This window comes from Harpia harpyja, chromosome 5, assembly GCF_026419915.1.
Source record: "Harpia harpyja isolate bHarHar1 chromosome 5, bHarHar1 primary haplotype, whole genome shotgun sequence".
NCBI classification, from domain to species: Eukaryota; Metazoa; Chordata; class Aves; order Accipitriformes; family Accipitridae; genus Harpia; species Harpia harpyja.
This window is the reverse complement of record NC_068944.1, coordinates 27,490,482-27,510,878: the sequence shown is the minus strand read 5'-3', so window position 1 is coordinate 27,510,878 and position 20,397 is coordinate 27,490,482. Positions and strand designations below refer to the sequence as shown.

Sequence of the window (20,397 nt, the reverse complement as noted above, 5' to 3'; positions counted from 1 at the left end):
AAAAAAATGCTTCCCACTGCTTGAACATGCCACCTTTCTGAAGAATTTTGGTTCCTGAAAAAAAGCTCAGAGTTTCCTCTGGTTTGGCTTAACAGCATTAAAGGTTGTGTTTCCAGGCAGACGGAAAAGTCTGGTTTACCCACAGCTTCCCCCCTCTTCTCCACATTTAACAGTTTGCTCTTGTGACCACAAGAAAGACGGCAGCCGCTGCTAAAACTTTAATCCCCCCTCCAAAGTTGTAATCTTTATATAGCAAATATAATGAGCTTTCTCAGTGACATACTGCAACAATGTTTAACAGGATTGCATAAGCAAAGTTATATTTAAATCCACTGAAAATGCAACCCAATTCTCCCAGAGGCTGCTCTGGCGATAATTAATGACAGATTTCATTAATATTCACTTATCCAATTTTTTTTGCCTGTAGGCTCGTGCCCCACTAACACAAGGACAGCGGAGAAGAAATCTTTTCTATTAAAGAAGCTCCGTTAGGCATTACAGATAACATACGAAGCGTGGCCATGCTGTTCTCTATCCTCTATTATCCCTCAATTTTATTTTCTAGAAGCTTTTTCAGGAGCTACTTCCAGGCTGTAACCACAGGAGGAGCAGGAGGTATTCTGCCACTGCTGTCAGGCCAGCCAGCAGAGGACAGAGAAAAAAAAAAAAATTTTCAAAGTATTTTGCAAAGTGGTCCAAATGCTTAGAGGTGGTAAGGTTTCTCTCCTCCCGCCCATCTGGCCACAGTGTGATGCTGTACTAAAGCATCACTAAAACAACATATTTATCCTGTATTACCGTGTATTTCCTGAGCTGTCGTACCTTTCTCATGAGGAGTCACTTTGAATTTAGTTCTGGTTATTTGCCGCAAGCGTTTGCCAAAAGAGTGAGGAGACCAACCTGAGGGTTGTTTGAACAACCTGCTTAATGTCATTTGTAGGCAAACAGCGTGCACACCGCTTCACACACCCCAAAACCGCAAGTTTTCATCCTAAAAGATGGTAATTTTCTGAGCAACTCAGAGCACCGACTCTCTGAAACAGGGAACGCCAAATTATCTGTCCTATTCTTAAATGAGAACAGTCAAGAGACACTTTTTTACAACAAAACAACTGCAGTTGCCCAAAGCAACGCAAAGGCTGACACCCCAACAGACTGCCTCTTCAGGGCAGGCCTCAGGAACGCTGCTTCTAGCTCTGTACTTAACACGAATGTCAGAAAAATTACGTGGGGTCACAACCCCCAACCAGTGTCCCGATCCACATCTCACTATAAAACAAGTCTTGAGCCCAAATATCCACAGCATTTTGAGATCATCCCAGCAATGGGGGAGGGACGGGGAAGTGAAGAGGAAAGTGGGAGGAAGAAGGAAACAGCTGCTTTCCCTTCCCAGTATTTCCTTTGAAAGCTTTGTTCTCCCCTTTACACACAGAGTAAAAACAGGAGCTACTTTTTTTTCCTCTGTCCTGGAAAAAAGATGGACAAAAAAGCCTTACCCTCCTTTACTCTTGCAAATATCCCACTCCATCCCTGCCAGGTTTGCTGGGGAGCTGGAGCACTGAAGCAGCAGCTTTCACTGGGCTGCAGAGTACCGTGCAGAGATGACTTTCACTCTGAGCATTTCTTATTTTTAATCCCCATTTGAAGCCCAGTGAACTACTCCAGAGCATAACTAAATGCCCATTAAGCTTTTCACAGAATCAAGACTTTAATTTTAAAAATATTTATCTTGATCTCTGGAAGTCACTCATTCTAACCTCTGACTGCACGGGCAAATTATTTGACTGACAATACGTACATAAAAAAATCACAACCTGAAAGAAAACTCAGTAACACCAACCTCCCAAGCTACTACAGCCACTAAACCCATCCAGTTCCACAGGGACTGGGGAGCTGGCCATGGCATTGCCCAAATTAATGAATATTCAGAAGGAGACATGATGTTATTTTGATTCACAGACTACAACAATCGGAGAGAAATTCTTAAAAATAAGGGTCACAAATACAAGGGGCAGCTCTGTCCCCCATCCCAACATTATGCACTGTGACAATTTTGCAGTGCCACTTCTTGTTTTTCAAGGAACTTTTACTATTGCCAGTAATTCTGTTATTGTCAAAAATCATTAAGTCATCCAGACCCAGGTATTTTAATTAGACACTTGATGGCTGGCTTCATACCCCACAGACAGGATTACGGGCAGCAGCCAGCCCCACAGCCACTGTAACCCAAGCAAGTGGCTGCTGTTGGGACTAGTTTCAGCAAGAGCTGGCGATGAGCTACTCGCAGGCACCGCCCCTGGTGTGACCCTAAAACACCATTACGAAACCTGTACTAGTGCAAAACAGGTAATTTTGAAAAAGGATTTGAACATCTCAGTCCAGCAGGAGATGACGCCCCGTCTCGTGACAGGTTAACAACCTTTTGGGGATTTAGCACGCCCCAGAGCAGCTGGCTGGTTTTGCTGACACAGGCAACGGTGCCACCAGGTCATGTCCACAGGCAAAAGGCATTTTTGAAACAGGAGTCAATTGCCTTGCAGAAAAAAAAAAAGTAATAGTACAAAAATAAAATCAGAAGTCCCTCCTGACTGAGTTCAGTATCACAAATTTCTGGGAGAAGAGGACAAAGGGGGTCCCTGTATCCAGACCGTTCCCACAAATACCACTGGAGGGGTGAGGATGCTAGAACGAAGTTCAACCGTCAGAAGGATGCATGGTTCCCCTTCCATTTCTCTACACCTCCTCCTGTAAACTCAGGAACCACATTGCTGCTCGTCAGGGTGTGTTGGCTTGTTTTCCAATTTCACATCCACCTTACCCTGGCTCCTGTTAGAAGAGATGTCAGCGCAGAGGCAATTCACCAGACAGCCCTACGCTGCGGGATGCTTCGGTACCGGGATGCCCGATCTGCCCCAACCCATCCGTGCTGTACCCACACCTGCCTCAGAAGCTGCATCTTCCCATGACCAGTGGTGCCAAGGCAGACACTAAAAGCAACATCATGACAGGGACAGTTGTTACCACTTCCATGGTGGTATTCGGCATTTTTTGGAGAGCCTTATTTCCATGAAAAAATACATGCAAGGACTCTACACGTGCATACGGTGTCTCCAGCATTCATTGCTGATTCTCCAAAAGCAGAAGGCACGAGAGACCTGTGACTCTGTATTATCCATTTAAACAACAAATACAAAGCTAAAACATATTAAAAATTTATGAATTTCTGTGAATCCTTAAAGAGTCTTATTTTTGCCTGCTGGTATGCAGGTGGAGAGGAGACATGGGACCCTTTATCAGATCATGTAATTTAGAAATGTTGCTAGTGCTTCCAACCACCATGAAAAAACATACTGAAAATCTTAAAAACAGCTACTAAAAAATCTTAAAAACTGCTACGCTGTGGTTCACACTATCCATTGTTTGTTCCTCCATTTCCCCAAGCCAGAAGTGTGATGTGCATGCATATGCTACCTTTCAAACACGATTACTGAGTTCTGCTGAAGGCACTCGCATATGCAGAAAGAAAAGAAAAAAGTTTGAGTCCCTGAAAACAGATGCAATGGATCTGGCTCTCCTACTCCATTCAATCTAAAAAGCTACATATTTCTGAAAGCTGAAAAACCTAAATGTGGGGTTTTATGAAAGCAGAGTCAGACCTGTGTGCTAGCTTAAACCAGCAGCTATTTCAGTTTAAGGTGATACTTTGGGTTGTGAAATAAAATCTTGGAATTGTGAGCATATTTGCTTCAGCCAGCCTCTGCTTTGGGGACAGTAATCCCTTGAATTACCCCAAATCACCTAGAGGCACCTCCAGGCAGAAAAGTCTTTGCTCTATAAGCAGCATCAGACAGACAACAAAAAACTTAAACAGAAAACCAGCTGGTGAAAATTTTGACAACAGCTCACCATGTCTCCTTAGAAGACTAGGCATTTAAAGGAGAATATAAAGTGTGAAATGCCTTGAAAAAAATCGCACTTTGCCACCACTTTGGATAAAAATCAGTTTTTGTCACAGACTTCACTGATTTAGTGTCCAGTATTCTCCCAGGTTGCAATAAGTTATATTCAGCTTTTAATATTATAAGAACTAACCGCACACATTCATTTACAGAAACATCTCAAAGGTGATGACTGAAAGCCCATTTTCTCCAAGATTTTAAAATATACCAGACTACTAACTGGAAAAAAGTCAGTTATACCAATAATTTGATCTGATCCTGCAAAAGCTCATGCACTTCAGTATTCTTAACAAAGGTACTAACTGCATGACTAATGATGCACTTCTGCAGAAACCTCAGCTGATGGGGCTCGTGCTCAAATGAAACTACAAAAATGCTCATTTTGACTGTGTTAGGCAATGACTTTATAGGCCAAAGGCAGCGAGTTACCTGGGAGAGTTAAGACTGACCATATCTGCAAGTGTTTGCAGGATCAGGCTCTATTTTTATACAGCCCTTTATCAATGACAAAAGCTAATTTAGAAATACTTGTTTCAAACTAATCGCCTCTTTCAAAAGATGCAACTTATTGTAATGCAAGGAAGATTTACTTCAGAACAGCCTTGGGGAGTTGTGAAAACACACAAAAACCTATCTTTTAAAAGGATTAAGACATTTAGATGGCATAGACATTAAATGCAAACCTAACAAGTCTGATACAGATTTTAAATTATTATCATGTGAAATGGCTAACCTTATAATATTACACATCTTAGATCATCTGACTTGTGTGTCTGTCTGCATATTCAGCATCACAGCCCCAAGCTGAAAAAACAGAGAGAAGAAAGAGATTCTTGTTTCCTGGTAAAGCTTCTTGCATTAAAGAACTGAAAGCAGGGCAAAAGGCCCATTCAAAAATGTGTCACAAAACACTTCAGCGCAGACCTAGGAGCTTTGTTGTGAGAGGGGAAAGAAAAAAAAAAAGGATTTTGAACAATATTGCCTAATGGGATTATGTATACACAACAGTTTCCCATTTACAATACCCTACCACTGAACACAAGCTCAAGTTTTACCTGCGCCAGTAACCAGTTACATCGTTTTATGACAGATATTAAGCAACCAGGGTATAGACCACAAAGCTGCTGCCAAAATACTTAATCTTCCAAGGAGGATATCAGACAGGCAAATAAAGAAACAATATTCCTCCCCAAAACAATACATTTTATTATCTGTAAATACACATCTCTTCCTTTTGGCTTTAACTAGGAGCTCAGGAAGCATACACTTTTGTAGCACATTTTTGGTAACTTAAAGCTTTCAAATTATATATAAAGTAGTATCTGGGTAAGTAAGTAATACACAGAAAATAGTATCCTGATGACAATACTACAACCTATGAAGACAAACTGTTTAGCATCCTTTTGAACTTGCTTGCATACAAAAATTTCTCCGTATTTGTATTAGCCAGAAGGGGTACAGAGAAAGCGGCCCTAGGACTGAGTATTTCCCCTTGCCAATTCCTCCCCTTGTTTTTTTTACATCTGAACTAATTTTGCACCTAATCACGACAAGCATAGCATGCTTTGAAAGTTTTTAAGAAAAAGAAAAAAAAAATTTGAAAACCAAATTTGGAAATAGAACCACTGCAGTTATAGACAGGAAAAAACCCTGTGTTTTAGCAACTGGAAAAACTTATCCCTGCACCTCATAAAGAATAAATACAGCTATCAATACAGAATAAACATCCTTGCTTGTACTAATAAGGACAAATATAATGTGGACATACAGCTATTGTTTGAAGTAAAGCACATCTAAAGCCTTCACAGTGACAGCCCCAGCCACCTCACCGTGCTCCAACAGGCGCTACACAGCCTTGCAGACTGCAAGAACAATGCCAGCAAGAAATGGGATGGTCAAGTAATCTGTGTACCCACGGTGAAGCTTTCCAGAGCAAGAAGGTGTAAGGAGGCGGCGGCTGCAGGGAAGGGAGCGGACCAGGGGTTTGCAGCTGATGCTCAGGTTCTTCCACAGGCACTGTCGCGGGGCAGCCAGCGGCGCTCCCGGCAGTGGTAATTGGGATACTCGATCCCAACAGCGGGAAACCATCTGTACAAGTTCAACAAGTAAAATTAGGGATGTGAAGGCTAATGGAGCAGCATTCGGTTACCTGTGACAGAGCGATAAGGAGAACTGGGAAGATTTCCTCTCTTGGGCAGGATCTGCTAACCACTATTTGGAAAACAGGATCATATAAGGCTTATTATTTTTCCTTCAGAAGCAGCAGCACCTTACGAAGAATCCGTCCAGCGAAGGAACCAAAAATGCACTTCTGCTGTCATATCTCTGACTGCCCTAGCACCTGCAGCATTTTCCCTCCTCCCCGCAAGTCTCTGCAGAGGAAGAAGTTTGAACTAAGTGCTGCTATACAAGGGCCATGGCCCCCAGAGCAGCAGGAAAAAACCCAAATTATACAAAACTTGCGTTGTTTTGCTTCTGTCATCCTTTGCCTCCTCAGACCTGAACAATAATGAGCTTGTCTAACATGGAGGGGAGAGGGGAATGGCTTTGTGCTTGGATGGGTCAGAGCAGATACATGCATAGATGTGTTTGCCAAACGCTGCCTGCATCTGGCTGGGAAAGGGGAGAAGCGCAAACGTGCATGTGAGGAGCTGCAGATGGCGGGGCCGGAGGAGGAGCACAACGCTTGACCTCTGTGCAAAACCCTGGTGTCGTTCCCCCTTGCAAATCTCGGGTGGGACCCAACACGGAGGCTCATTTGGTAGCTACTCACATAGGAGTCACAGGCAAAATTTTGCCTTATTGCTTCCACTGAAAGTGAAATTAGCTATACTTTGTGTAAGAGTGGGGTTTTTTCTTTCTTTTAATTAAACAAATGAACCCTCCTCCCTAGAACTCACGAACAGAAACCACTACTTCCTCAGCCGCTGCATGTTTGCATCTAAAAACAGCATGGGGCAAGGGTAAAACAGTGCTGGGTATGACATTAGACCTCTGTGTTGATCAAGCTCACAAACTGCCATCAACATGTGATACAGAATTTTGAAACTTTGGTTTTCCTGTTTCACCTTTTGCACTAAACAGACGGGAAAGATGTCTGTTAATGTGAATAACTGTAATAAAAAAATCCATTTTCACAGAATCTACCACATTACGAAATGAAGATCTAGAAAGCCACAACTGACCAGTAAAAAGAAAACAGATGCCCAGTGCTCTGATTCAACAAGCAAAAAAATATGTTTTCCCTACAAAATCTTTTTAAAACCCCCAGTGGAAAGAGGCAAGTCAGTAATTTCCAATGGAAATTACTAGGGGAAAGGCATCTGAATTCACAGGGTCAAACAAAAAGTGTATTAACCCAAGTGGAAGGAAGGGTGTGAGAAATTTAAATTAGCTCAATATGAATCCCTTTGTCCCAGAACAGGGAACAGACTCTACAGGCCTATCTCCACCGTGTTTGACTTTGGCTCAGGAGCACGCTTTTGAAGCGAGCCTCCCGACTATGCCCACTTACGACATCCTCTTCTTTGCAGCATGGAGCAGCCCCAGAGCACGAAGGCTTCCCCTCCGACGGCAAGAAGCCAGGTGACACGCTGCAGGAGCACAGCGCCCGTCCTCTAGCTACTGCTGGGTGTCCCGTCCACAGGTCCGGGCTAGAGCTGGTCTGAACGTCCGCAGAGTGGACATCTGGTCCTCAGCACCAAGCTCCTGGCTCTACCGACCCGCTCCTGCTGGGCCATGCTGCTTGTTGACACAGACACGGCCCTTCTGGACGGAGAAGGCCCAATTCTCTCACAAAGGCTCCATGTTTAAACAATGCATAGTACCGGTGGTTCTTGTTTAGCTTTGCTTCAGCACACTGGATGTTTAAACAGCTCGTGCAAAACAAGAAAGAGTGCAGCCCAGTGGGACTGACCATCACCCCACAGCATGGCATGGGCACATCATGTGAGGAGCTGACCAAGCCTTTGAGATGGCTTTTTATTCCAATTTTGCTCTCGTTCTGAGCTTGTGGAAACAACAGCTTGAAGAGTGATCAGACAATTACAATCACATTGTGTTAGAAAAGCACAACCTGCACCTCAATTTTCTGCTTTTCATGGCCCACGTCCCTCCACAGGCTAAGATGCAAAGGATTAGTAGTGCTGTGGCCTCCAAAGTCACATTTCAAGTTTTATAAAGAACACTTTTGACAATTTCTATTAATGTGTCAGCACAAAGCAAGCTCTATGGCCCACTGATCAAACCAGAGGTGTGCTGTAAGCTTCAATAAAAGCAGAACCACAATGACAGTCCACAACAACGTCAACTGCTCCCCCCAAAAATGCCAGTGAGGACAAGTATACAAATGGGAGCAGGTCTGGACAGTGTGGTAAGCAAAATTTGTGACAACTTGTAAAGGAGAAGCACATGCTGTCTTTTCAGAGTGAGATTTTCAAGGGAGCTCAGAGAGTTCCTCAAAATTCATGGCTCAGAGGTTCTTTCAAAAACCCCAGCTTGAACTGCAACTGCTCTGCTCTCTTTAGCTGGAATAACACAAGACTGACATCTAATTCAGAACAAACACTGGAGAAGTGAAGTCAAGTCTTCATTACCATAACGCCACATCTTGGGAAAGTGGATGTGAGGGTCAAGAGCCTCTCAAAAGCTGCATTTCTTCTAACATATGTAAACGACACACACAAAAAGAACCCTGACAAGACCATGTCAAAATATTCCTGGGGATCATACAAAACAGAGAACTGCAACAACTGCAAGACAAACTGCCAGTTACATGGAAGACCGTGCCACCCTGAACTGTTGATATCACATTCACTTATCCAGTAAGATATTCAAGATATGCAATCGCTTGACAGGTTGAAAATATTACCTCTGCACCTAAAATAGAAGAGGCAGGCCTAATCCTGTTCTCATTTGTACCTGAGCAACCTTGCAATTAGTTCAGAGCCTGTTCATTTTCAGATGCCTCGACCTTTGCAAACACACAGTGGCCCACGAGGGCTCTTTCACTTGAGCCTCTTCGCTCCCACCCCATTCTCCCCAAGGGAGTGAATTCCAGTTACAACCCACACCCTTGTGCGGTGCCCTACTGCACAAAACGGTTCATGGGATTGGGGCTGAGCTCCTAAGGGACATGGAGGAATAACGACATTTTGTACAGCACTGAGCATAGCATCGGTACCATGCCATAAAAAAATCCTTGCTCCTGCTGCAAGGCTACATCCTTCCAGGAGAAAGAAGCTTGTGAGCTCACAAACTCACTGCGAGAAAATACATGTTTCCGTTCACATCATCCATTCAACCTTCATGCAGAGCATGAGGATAGCAACAGATAATACTGCCTTGGAAGTGCCTATTTAAGGGTACTGACAAATTCCTACAATTTGTATTTTTTACTTTTAAATGCATTTGCTCAAAATCTGCTCCCTGTTACACCCTAGCACTATCTTTGACTTGAATAGCCTTACATCAATAAGGAAACTAATGAACAAACAAGAAACCAATATTTATAATAATCTCTTTAAAACAAACAGAAGCAAAAAACCTTGGACAATGAAGTCTGTTCCTTAAAACAAATGTGTGCAGACACTTGATATTTGTGAGGCTGTTCCTGAGTTCTGCAGTACCTGGAATGCCTTCTGAAGTAGAAAAGCTTTTTATCTTGAGGCGAGTCACGCACACAGAAAAATATGGATTTTACAAATAAATCTCAAAGGTCACAATGAGGTATTTGACAGTGGCACTTTGTGTTCTGCTGTAAATAATTCTGCCTTTTTAAGCAATGACCTCTTAGCTGCCACTTCATCTGGATTAGGTTATGCTAAAAGATGGCATTCTACAAAACAGTAAACACCATCAACTAAAAATCAAATGCAGTTTTGCTTTCATTAAGAAAACAGCCTCATAAAATTAAGGTGGTTCTGAAGATACACAATGTGTTGAAGACGGGAAGTTAAGTGAACTCCATTTTAGAAAACGTAATTACACCCTTGTGTTTTAAAGACCATGCTTTCAAGACTATTAATAGCAGACGGCGAGCTTTCCACGCCTTTTTACATAACCTGCTCCAGCACCTGCACGACTCACCTACCCAAGCGATTAAACCATACTTTGCACTGTAGCATCTGAAAGCTGTTTTTCCTCTCTTCCTATTACCCAAAACCTACCTCCGTGTTTTACAGTGGGAAACAGTATCATTCACTTAAGTAAATTCAGAGCACTACAAAGTTTGCTTGTAACCACCAACGCTGCTCAACACTGCCCACGTCCCAGGTATCAAGATGGAGTCTTCATTTTCATGTAGCTCTCTGTCACCTAACAGGGACTTCACTCCCTGCCGTGCAAGTCCACCGCACCCCACAGACACGTGGGCAATCCTTCTGTCATGCCGCATTTGCCTGGGTGTAGCTGATTGCAACCTCAACCAAAAAAGGAGGAAATTAATCTCCTTTTCTGTTGGATCTGTAGGTACTAATATAAGTGCAGAAGCAACAGGAAAATAAAATTTTGTCCGTAAAGGGGTATGACAGACAAAACACAAGGAATAAAGTTGGTGAGTTAAAAAAAAAAAAAAAAAAAAAAAGAGTAAGATGTTTTCAAGACACATTTCAGACCATAGCTGACATCTAGCTTCTGCTTTATATGACATCCTTCAGACAGGCTGAGCACAGTGGGGTGGGAAGTGCAGGTTCCTAGCACATGCCAGTGTGAACAAGGAATATTGAGAACTTCTTGAACTGTAGGTATGGGCTGTATCTGTGTACACACAAATGTACGTATGTGATCCAAGCATGCGTGAAGGCAAAGGGCCTTATGTGACATTCATCTCCGGGTTCCCCTTTCTCCATCCCTACATGTGCTGGGTGAATTGGATGAAACCAGACATCCCTCCAGGTGACACAACGGTCCTCCCCAAGTGCTGAAGGCATCCTAGGTCCTTGGGGTGATGAGGGTCTGCTCTCCCCTGCTCTCCTCCCTCCATGCACCCAGGGAACTAAAATTCAGCAGATCTCCCTCTGAAGTAGGCAGGCGAAGCTGTGCTGCTTGCACCCTTCAAAGGGCACACCACCATACTGGGGTTACAATCCGCTTCTCTGCTAGCAGCTGCAGAGGGGAACAGGCTGGTCCAGTGCTGTGAGTTACCTGTGTAAAAAGCAATGGTAATAACATCTGACCCTTTCATCGTGATGAAATTAAAATCCATGCCATCATGCCAGCATGTACACCTCCTGTAGGACAGGGCGACAGCTCAGCTCAGGGTCTCTCACCTCCTCCTCTTCCCTTCCTGTGTGATTAGATTAACCTCTGTGTGATCCAACCTCGTTGGAGGGCTGGGACCTCTCCCTGCACTTCCACCCATTGCAGACCCACCAGAAACAACGATGCTGGCAACGCTGGAGCCTCCCGCATCTTTCCCCATCCACTTCCTTACTGGGAGCTGCTGACCCTATACCTGCAGTGGCTCTTTCTCCATCCTGAAGCGATGCCCCACAGAGGGGACAGAACAGAGAGACTGTTCCCATGCAGAAGGCACAAGCTCAACTCCAAGGACAGCAACAGTGCCTAGTGGTTGGTACCTGCTGAGGCTGCACTGGCACCACCACCCCATCCCAGTATCATTTCTCTGTCCCTTGTGTCTACACAAAAAATAGGTGCAGATATGTCCTAAACGGTCATGGGCGAGGCCACGCGGAGCAGACAGCACACGGATGGCTGAAAAAAACAGTTACCTGCAAGCAGGCTGCCAATCGAGTGGCACTACTGACTTCTTGGTGCTTAACATCCTACACAAAGCCCAGAGAAAGGGAAAAGCAAACCGAAGAGCCTCATCCCTGTTTATTCCATGTGCCTCAATTCCAGCTGCATGATGTGGTGCAGAAAGAAGTCAGCATAATGTCACCTTACAGATTTTTCCTGTTACACAAAATCAGGGGATTTTTTTTTCTTTGCAGGAAAATTTATGCTTCTTTTGAATGCCTTTACCCACAAACTGATGTGCCTATGTCTGATTTGCCTTGACAGCACGTAGATTTGAAAACCTAATCATATTTACCTTGGTAATATGATTATCTGTAAGAGCACCGAAATGCAATCCATTGTCTGAAAAATTATTATAAATAAAGTTATCTAGCTTTCTATTTTTTAATCCCACCAATACTATACAGTAAAATCCCTGCTATTGCAAAGATTTACTTACTATCATAACTATATACACTGGTGCTTGATTTAACTGAGTAATTTCATACGTATGTAAATGTACAGTTCAGGCTTTGTAGGATCCCGGGTCAGAAAGGACATACCTTCCTCTGCCATACAAGACAAGTAGGGGAAAACACATTTCAGTTGTGGTGAGTGAATCTTTTTTTCCCCCAACCTCAATTTCACAAAATTGCTAACCTAATCTATAACAACATGGAGGAAAACACAACTGCTTGCTAAGAACATGTGCTTGTCCTTTATATTCATACATAGGGTGAAAGGCTTTTTAAAAAAAATACTTCTAGAAAGGAAGGTAGCCTTTGCTTTGCTTTTCATTCACTTCTAAATTTTCCACAATAGAAAACCTTCCTTAGGCAAAAACTCTGAAATGTAGCTGCTAAGAGCAGTGTTGACTTTGAAATATATCATGAGAACAGAAAATACATTTAGCATTCATGGCAGGAAAGCAGTTGCTACGAATGTAACACGGTAGCCCCTGTAAAGGAACCTCACAGTTCCTTAAATATGTACTCCTCTAAATCTGCGTATTACAGGCTGAAAAGCAAATCCTGAGAGTCCTAGAAGTCTCTCACTGGCACCATCATGTTTTCTCCAACCACCGGTGAAATTTTCTTCTTCTAACTGATTTGCCTAGCTCTTTACCCTACCCTTGCAGCAAATAAAACTTCTGCTAAGCCCTTCTTATGAAATCAAATACCATTCCTTAAATTTCTCAGCATGTTATTTGCAAACTGCAGGCCGGCAGATAGATACTCTCCATATGCCAAATTATGTCATTTCCATTTTCTAGGAATAATACTTCTTACAGCAAACTGGCAAGGGGTTTTTTAGTTGGGTTATGAAAAGAGCCAGCTCTGTGTCTAGCTGCACCTGCTGCATTGCTAAGCCTGGAATCCGGTGGCAGTCCCACAGCCATCAATAGCAATTCTGGGTGTAGATGAGAGTGTTTGTCAGAAAGGACTGGTTACATCCTTGAAGGTATTAGCGTACATCCAAAGGTGAATTTCGTGGATATTTGCGTGGCTCAAATAGAATCTGATTTCCCGTATTTATCATGGGATAAGTTGGTGTCTACTGAAGTTTCAATGTACAGAATTCCCAACATGTAAAACCAAACTTCTGCATTTTCATGTTAAATTATGAAGATGAGCCTTTATGTTCGTGTGTGGAGATCTTGCCTGAGAGACTGTGAACAGCTGAAATTGGGGGCGGGGGTAATAAAAAAAAAAAAAAATCAGGATTTGGTTCTGCTTCTTGTCTTTACCTCCTATCACACTCGCCACTCTACAGAGCCTCTGGACAGGCCACCTGATATTTACCCCTTTAAAACAAGGAAGCCACAGAATTACTAGAGGGTTGGCTTTTTTTCCTTTCAGAGAGCACACCCGGGAATCTCACATTTGTGTTTTAGCTGTTTTGAACTGTTCCAAGCTAAGCTGTATCCTCCACCACAAGAGTTCTCAAAGTCGTAATAATTATAGATTAAAGCATACTTCCTATGCAAAAGCTGTCAGCATACTATGATCTGTCATTATCCTATCTATCTACTATCAAACTATGCTTTTGTGATGGTCTGGAGGCCTGGTGACTCACATGGTTATTACCGATCTTCATCATGTCAAGACACTTGCAGCCGTATTGTGCAGCAGAAAGCTGTGTAGCAGGCTCCTAAGGAAAAGGGCCGGTCTGGCTGCCTGCATAGGAGCTTTGCTGGTAAAGAAAAGGGTGAAAAGAAAAATCGAGTAATGGAAATGCACCGACCACATAAGCAAACCTGCTGAAACGTCTCACTCCTCTGCTCTCCTGATGGCTAATGAGGGGTCACCACTTACCAGCTAGGCACCTGAGCAGTATAACCACGGGAATTCCTGAGGCAGGGTTGGACCTAGAAAGCTTTGAATTGGCGGCCAGTGAAAGCAGCCAACACAAACACAATTTTTTGCATGTTACCAGCTGTATCACTCTGAAACCAGCCGCGTCCTGAGGCTTCGGCAGAGGCAGCTCCCTCTCACCCTCTGTCCTTCTGTGAAGATGTCTAATGAATTCCACAGTAGTTGTGAACACTACGTTCTGTCCCAGCTCCTCTTCAGAATTGACAGCAAAGGGTTTTTTTCCTTGTCTGATGAATATCACCTTTTTTATCTGCCAGAGATGCTTGCTCAGTAGTATAATAAAAGCTTAAAATAAGCCAGAACAAACATCTGTGGGATTTTTTCTTGAAACTTTGTGTATTAAGGGAACAAGAGTGATGCATCTATGCTGTCCATCTGTCTCTGCATCGTCGTATTGCAGTGACTTCTGAAGCATTGGTGAACTTCAAGTAACATCTGGAAGATGACTACATTTCCACAAGTTTCAAGGAAGCAACGGAGGGAAGCTCAAACCTGTGCCCTGAACAAGGGAAAAGGCTGGCAGAGACCAACGGTGATGGATGCTGGTCAGCGTGGGTGTGGGGCTGGCCGTGCTCAGCACACGCACAGCTCAGAAAGCCCACCGGCAGTCAGTGACCACTCCTGCACAGCTCGAAGTGACGGTGAGGACCCAGCCTCTCAGCATGCTCGTGCTAAGGGACATCGGTGCGCTCAGTGTCCCTCACAAGACTCCTGAAGGAGCTTGCAAGCTGCGTGCATGGGTACTGCAAGCCCTTGCTTGGGGGACAACCAACTTACACAGGGCCTGTAGCACTGAAAATGGGCCGTGAGGGACCTGCCCCAAGAGATGTAGCAGGATGCTGGTGCAACCCGTGAAACATCCCTTGTTACCTGAGTCTTAACCCTGTTGTTGAACGTCCCCCTCTTCAGGGTGGCATAGAAAGGCCATTTAGCCTCCTGAAGTGACAGCTGAAGTCAATAAGCATCCCTTCTTTAGACACAGCAACCATCAGTGGTATACAAGGTTACACACCTATGAAAAAACTTAGTTCAGCATGTGCACTTCCCATTCACTTCTCAGACCATTAAACTGCTGTTTTCACGCTATTCTTGTACACATCATTCTGAAACTCGGGCTGCCTGAAGAGCTTTAGGTTCAGTGAATAGCAGAGTCTCCATAACACACAAAAGGTCCAATGTGCTTCCAGCGGCTCACAAGCCAAGTGCTGATGCTGGGATGACCCCGCAGGGTGGACGGTGCCCCCAGCTCTTTGTTTGGCTCCTCTTTCAGGACTCTGCCTGCAAGACACTTATTTCTGAGCGACTCTCGACTCCGGTGTCTTCAGTTTGGAGGCATCTTCTGTGGTGAGCTGAGCCTGCGCTGCCCACCCACCCCAGGCTGCAGAGGACTGGGTTCTGGCATTTCAGCCCTCTGCCACGAAACTAAACGGTGGGATTCAGCTCCTCAACAACATCCCAGAGGCTTCCTCCAGCACTAACAACCCATCGTGCTTCGTGAGCCATACCAAAGCCAGGCAAGTCAACCATTCCAGTATCCCCCTTCACTGCACCTCTCCAGAAGATGAATACTGAGGCCATATGCAGCTCTGTATTTTCTAATGGGTAGAAACAAACTGAGCTTTACTAATCATAAATTAATTTTAGAATTACTCAGGAAACGAGATTTGTCTTGTAGGTCAATGAATTCTGAAGATAAATCTATTTGGACCATGACAACTTAGATGTCCTTTTGAGTGGACCTCCCCCTCAGCGATTACTCAGCAGACAGTCCTCTCTGCTTCCTTCCCAGCACCAGCTGCTCCCAGAAGGAATTCTCCTGCCCATCTGCCTTCAAGCCTGACACAGCAACACAGACAAATGCAACTGTAAGTGATGTTTAAACTCCAAATCCAATCACTGATTTGCTTCCTTAGCAAAAAAAAAACCCCAACAGAAAAAAGCATGTGCTTGATTCTAACCACCCGGCTCACTGGAAAAGGCCTTATGTAGAAAACGAAACCTCAGGTATGGAAACAGCAATATTTTTCCCAAAGAAAACTATGGCAACAAGAACTCTAGGCATACATAAAAACAAGTACCTGCGATCATCAGCTAACCTCCAGGATCTGAAATGATGTTAAAGTGGTGTTGCTGAAATCTTAAGATTAAGCTATTAAAATTAATTACAGTTTGACGTGAAGGAAAACCTGGCAGAACCTGGCTCTCGTTTCCAGTAGCCTTGCGTCCTCAGCCACCCATTCACCACAAAACTGAGACAAATTCCTTCTGCACTAGACAGGAGCCTTTGGCATCAACAAGCTGACTTCTGAAGCGGGGTTTTTTCCATTTACATATAATTACATACTAGCCTCCGAACGGCTAGAAGCTCCATGTTCTTTTTTTGTATCGCTTGTTTCTTGTGAATACACATAAAGCACAAACCCAAACCACATTAATGATAACCTTGTTAAATATAAACTAGTATGCAATTATACAAACTGCTAACACAAACAAAAAAGCCAGGAAACTCTGATTATATGTTCACAATGGTTTCTGAAAACTATATAAAAACAACAACATAAGGCAGCCTGTCTTGCCTGATACTGTAATAGAAGATGGTTTCATATTACAACATAACTCACATGTCTCAGCACAGAGGACTAGTCTGTCAAACGATGCATCAAACTCAATTTCAAGCCCGCTGCAAGGAGAGCGGAAGGGTGGGAGGAGAGACAGCAGATGTACACATGAACTACAAAAAAAATCTCCGATTTCCCTCTCTGCTTCTCTGTATCTTCCCTCAGGTGAGCTAATGCCTGTCTCTGGGCAGTTGCTGTGATTCCCACCCCGTCGTGCCGAGAAGGGCAGGCCATGTGCTGGCCATTCGGCTCCTTCTTCTCCATCAAGAGAGCAGCAGAAGGTCTGCTTGAACCCTCCGTCCCTGGGCTTGCGCCAGCCCTGGGCACGCCTGCAATTTATCTTCTGTGCAGCTAAGAGTGAACCCAGCAATCAGAGGCCCTACCACATCTTTTCATTGAGATAATGAGGAGCAAACACTCAATACAACCTCCGTGGCCCGCAGCTGTCCGTTCCTGATGTTTAAAAATATGTACCTTTTCCAGAAGAGAATCAAATCTATTGAAGGCAGGCCAAAGTCTGCCCCAGGCTGCACGTGTGCAGTGTCACAGCAGTCAGCAAAGTCGGGGGCATAACCCAGAGCTCTCCTGCACCAGCACCAACCGCAAGCAAGCCGCTACAATAGAAGGCCTCACACAGTCGGTGGAGTTATGCAAGGTCTCTGCCACAGCTGAATTTAGCTCTCAAGAAAACAAAAGGGCATGGGAAAACCAGCACTCTCCTTATACCTTACACCACAAGAAAATACACAGCACAAAGGAGGGCCGTTATAGGACCAGAGGAGCACCCTGACAAGGTTTCGTTTAGGTGATTTCCCTTGCTATGGACTTGGGCTATCCATTCCACCTGTTTGCAGGCTAGGAGCACAGCAGAGCTTGCATGATGCTGGATTTCTAGGTTTTAAACAGAAACAGTAATTACCTTTCCCTCTTAAACTCCACAGTGTTCTCATGTAACAACAAAAAACCCATCGGTTGTGGAAGGAAAATTTCAGAGAGTGGCAAACAGGGGCAAGGGAAAACAATGATGGGAAGAGGAAGGGCTGAGGGAAGGAGTGAAACAGGTGAGATCGGAGCATCCTTCCCAGAACTGAGCGCAGGATCAAAGAGTGCAAGCAAGGAAAAACAATGAGGATCCTTGGGAATCCAGAAAGTTAACGTAGGAATCCTGCATGAATAATAAACTCACTAACTGGAAGGCCAAGGAGAATCCAGTCTCTTGACCACTAAGAGGGTACTGCCAAGTGCATTATCACCAACAAGTAAAAAGTTCAAGAGCAGAAAAGCAATTCCCAAATCATGGTCTGGGGGTCACTCCTCCCTCACAAAGCCAAGGGCAGCAGTGTGCAGAACCATATCACAGACTAAAATGCACAAGTGTGTGTGTGTGTCACGTCGCTGTTCTGGTGATCCACGGCGCAATTAGAGGGTTGTCACTGCAGGAGATGTTTTGAGAGTCACATGATGGGGAGAAGATGGGTCGTAACCCACCAGCAGGCATTTTACTTGGGAAGGTGGGGCTCCCTAGCACGGCACCTGAAAAGGGGCTCAAAAAAGCCACCAATACAAACCAGATGGAAGAAAAAAGAAACAACCAACAGAGGGGCACACAGCTAAGAGAACCTTCTCCTGGAATACCTCCAGTTTCCCCAAGCTAGTTGGTTTTGTAAAGGGATTTTTCTACAGCGATCTATGCTCAATTACCCTTATAAACCCTTGCAATAACATGTGACTCAAAGTCTACCTATTTGTCCAAGGGAGAAACAAGAAGGGAGTGTGGCGAATGGGGAATGTGGGAGTGGCGACCGATGTGGGCCTGGGGAGAGCAGTCATTTCCTCCAGCTTCTTCCCCGGCTCTCCCCCCCCCCCCCCCCCCCGCCGCGAGCCTTTGATAGCCGAGTATGTTGTTGAAGAAGTGAAGGAAGATGATGTTGTACCCGTGGAGCAATAAATCCATAGGCATTTGCACACGTTTACATGACTGCAGCTTCTTTGCCGAAAGTCTCAGCTTTTCAAGCAGGTGAGGTTATCCTTTTGAGATGAGCTTACTAAAAGGCAAAAGAGTACCCGGCGGCAAGGAACAACCCAGAGGAACACGAAGTGCTTGTAGACAACGAGCTTATTTAGGGAGGGAGCGAGACGCAGCTTACACCATGCGCGCACAGCGTATTCCGTGGGCATCGATGGGAAGATTTCCTTGCCCTTTGTGGGCTACAGATCTGGCTGCAGTGCACTTGGCTCAGGGCTGGTTCCCAGCCTGCTGCCTGGAAGACCGGCAGCACGGCGGGCTGAATCCGCCGCCAGCCACGAGGAGGGGGTGACAGCTGCTGCGGAGCGGTGCTCGGCTGCAGCAGGAGGACGGCGGCTGTGCAGCCCTACGCCTGCATCGCTTAGCAGGAGCGAAACTTTCCGCCACTCGCGCCCGGGCGGGAGGGACTGCTGCCGCCCGGGAGCCTGGGGCGCCTTTGCAGACCTGCCCCTGCCCTGCACGCTCGACCATCCCCGCCGCGGCCGCTGCTGCCCCGCGGCCGGGCGGCAGCCGAGCGCCCGCCCAGCCCCGCGCAGGGAGGCTCCGCGCCACCGGCGCTCCCAGCCGGCGGCTAACGGGCCTCCCCGCGCCCGCCCCCCGCCGCCCGGCTGCCGCGCCCGCCCTTCCCGAGGGGCGAGCCCACCGCCCGCGCATCATCCCTCATCTCCGCGGCGCGGCTTACCGGGACCGCTGCAGCTCGAAGGCGGCGGCGGGGCCGGGCTGCCCCAGCTCTCCGCCGCCACCGGCGGGGCCCTGGGGGCTGGTGCGGCCGAAGGGCGCCGGCAGCACCCCCGCCGTGAAGGAGTTGAGGCGGCCGCGGCTGCCCGCCGCCGCGGCGCCCAGGAAGGCGGCGGCCGGCACCTGCACCGCGGCGAAGGCGTCCTCCTCCTCCTCTTCTTCCTCCTCCTCCTGGGCCCGGGGGGGCTCGGCGGGCGCCGCCGGGGGGCTGCCCAGCCGCGGCGGCGGCGGCGGCGGCGGCGGGGCCTGGCGGGGCCTGGCGGCGGAGCCGTCGTTGCCCGGCGGCGGGGGCCGCCCGTCGAGGGAGATGCTGGTGAGGAAGGAGAGGGCGGCCTGCCTGCGGCGGGGGTCGCTGCGCGCCGGCGGCGGCTGCGGCGGCCCCGGCGGCGGCGGCCCCTTCCTGGGGCAGGGCTCCGGCGGCGGCAGGGGCCCGGCGGCGGGACTACCGGGGCTGGCGGCGGTGGCGGCCGCCGCCATTGTCGGCCGGCTCCCCCTCCCCTCCCCGCTGGCCGGGCGCTGCCTCTCGCGGTCTCCCCCTTAGGCGGGCGGGCGGCGGGGCATGGGAGCCGTCGGCCCGCCGGGGTGCATGGGGGTGGCGCGGGGGTGCCCTCCGCCCGGCCGCGCCGCGCTGCCCCGGGCCCCCGCCGCCCGCCCGCTCCGTATTTATAGGTGCAGCCGCGCCGCCGAGCGCCCTGTGCAATAACACGGCAATCACGTGTGGGAAACGGGGAGCTGGAGGAAAACAAAAGCCCAGCCAGCAGCCCGGAGGAGGAGGAGGGAGAAGGGTGGGTCTCGGCGAGCTCCCTCCTTTCAACCTCTCTCTCTTTTTTTTTTTTTCCCTTTCACCCCCTTCCCTCCTCCTCCTCCTCCTCCTTTTCCCTTCCTGGATGCGTGGGGGCGGGCGGGAGCCGGGGAAGGTGGAGTCTGCGCCCGTCGTACACGGC

The 20,397-nt window shown here is 46.8% G+C and overlaps 1 protein-coding gene across 2 annotated transcripts in view; it reads right to left on the bottom strand.

Annotated features, from left to right (window-relative positions):
* CABLES1 (Cdk5 and Abl enzyme substrate 1) overlaps positions 1–20,278 on the bottom strand; it is a 76,490-nt gene extending 56,212 nt beyond the window's left edge. For both annotated transcript variants that reach the window (XM_052788487.1, XM_052788488.1), the window contains exon 1: positions 19,398–20,278. In XM_052788487.1, the coding sequence (XP_052644447.1) occupies positions 19,398–19,930 (533 nt within the window). In that variant the 5' untranslated portion in view covers positions 19,931–20,278. The remainder of the gene's footprint in view (positions 1–19,397) is intronic.
* Between the last annotated feature and the right edge of the window lie 119 nt (positions 20,279–20,397).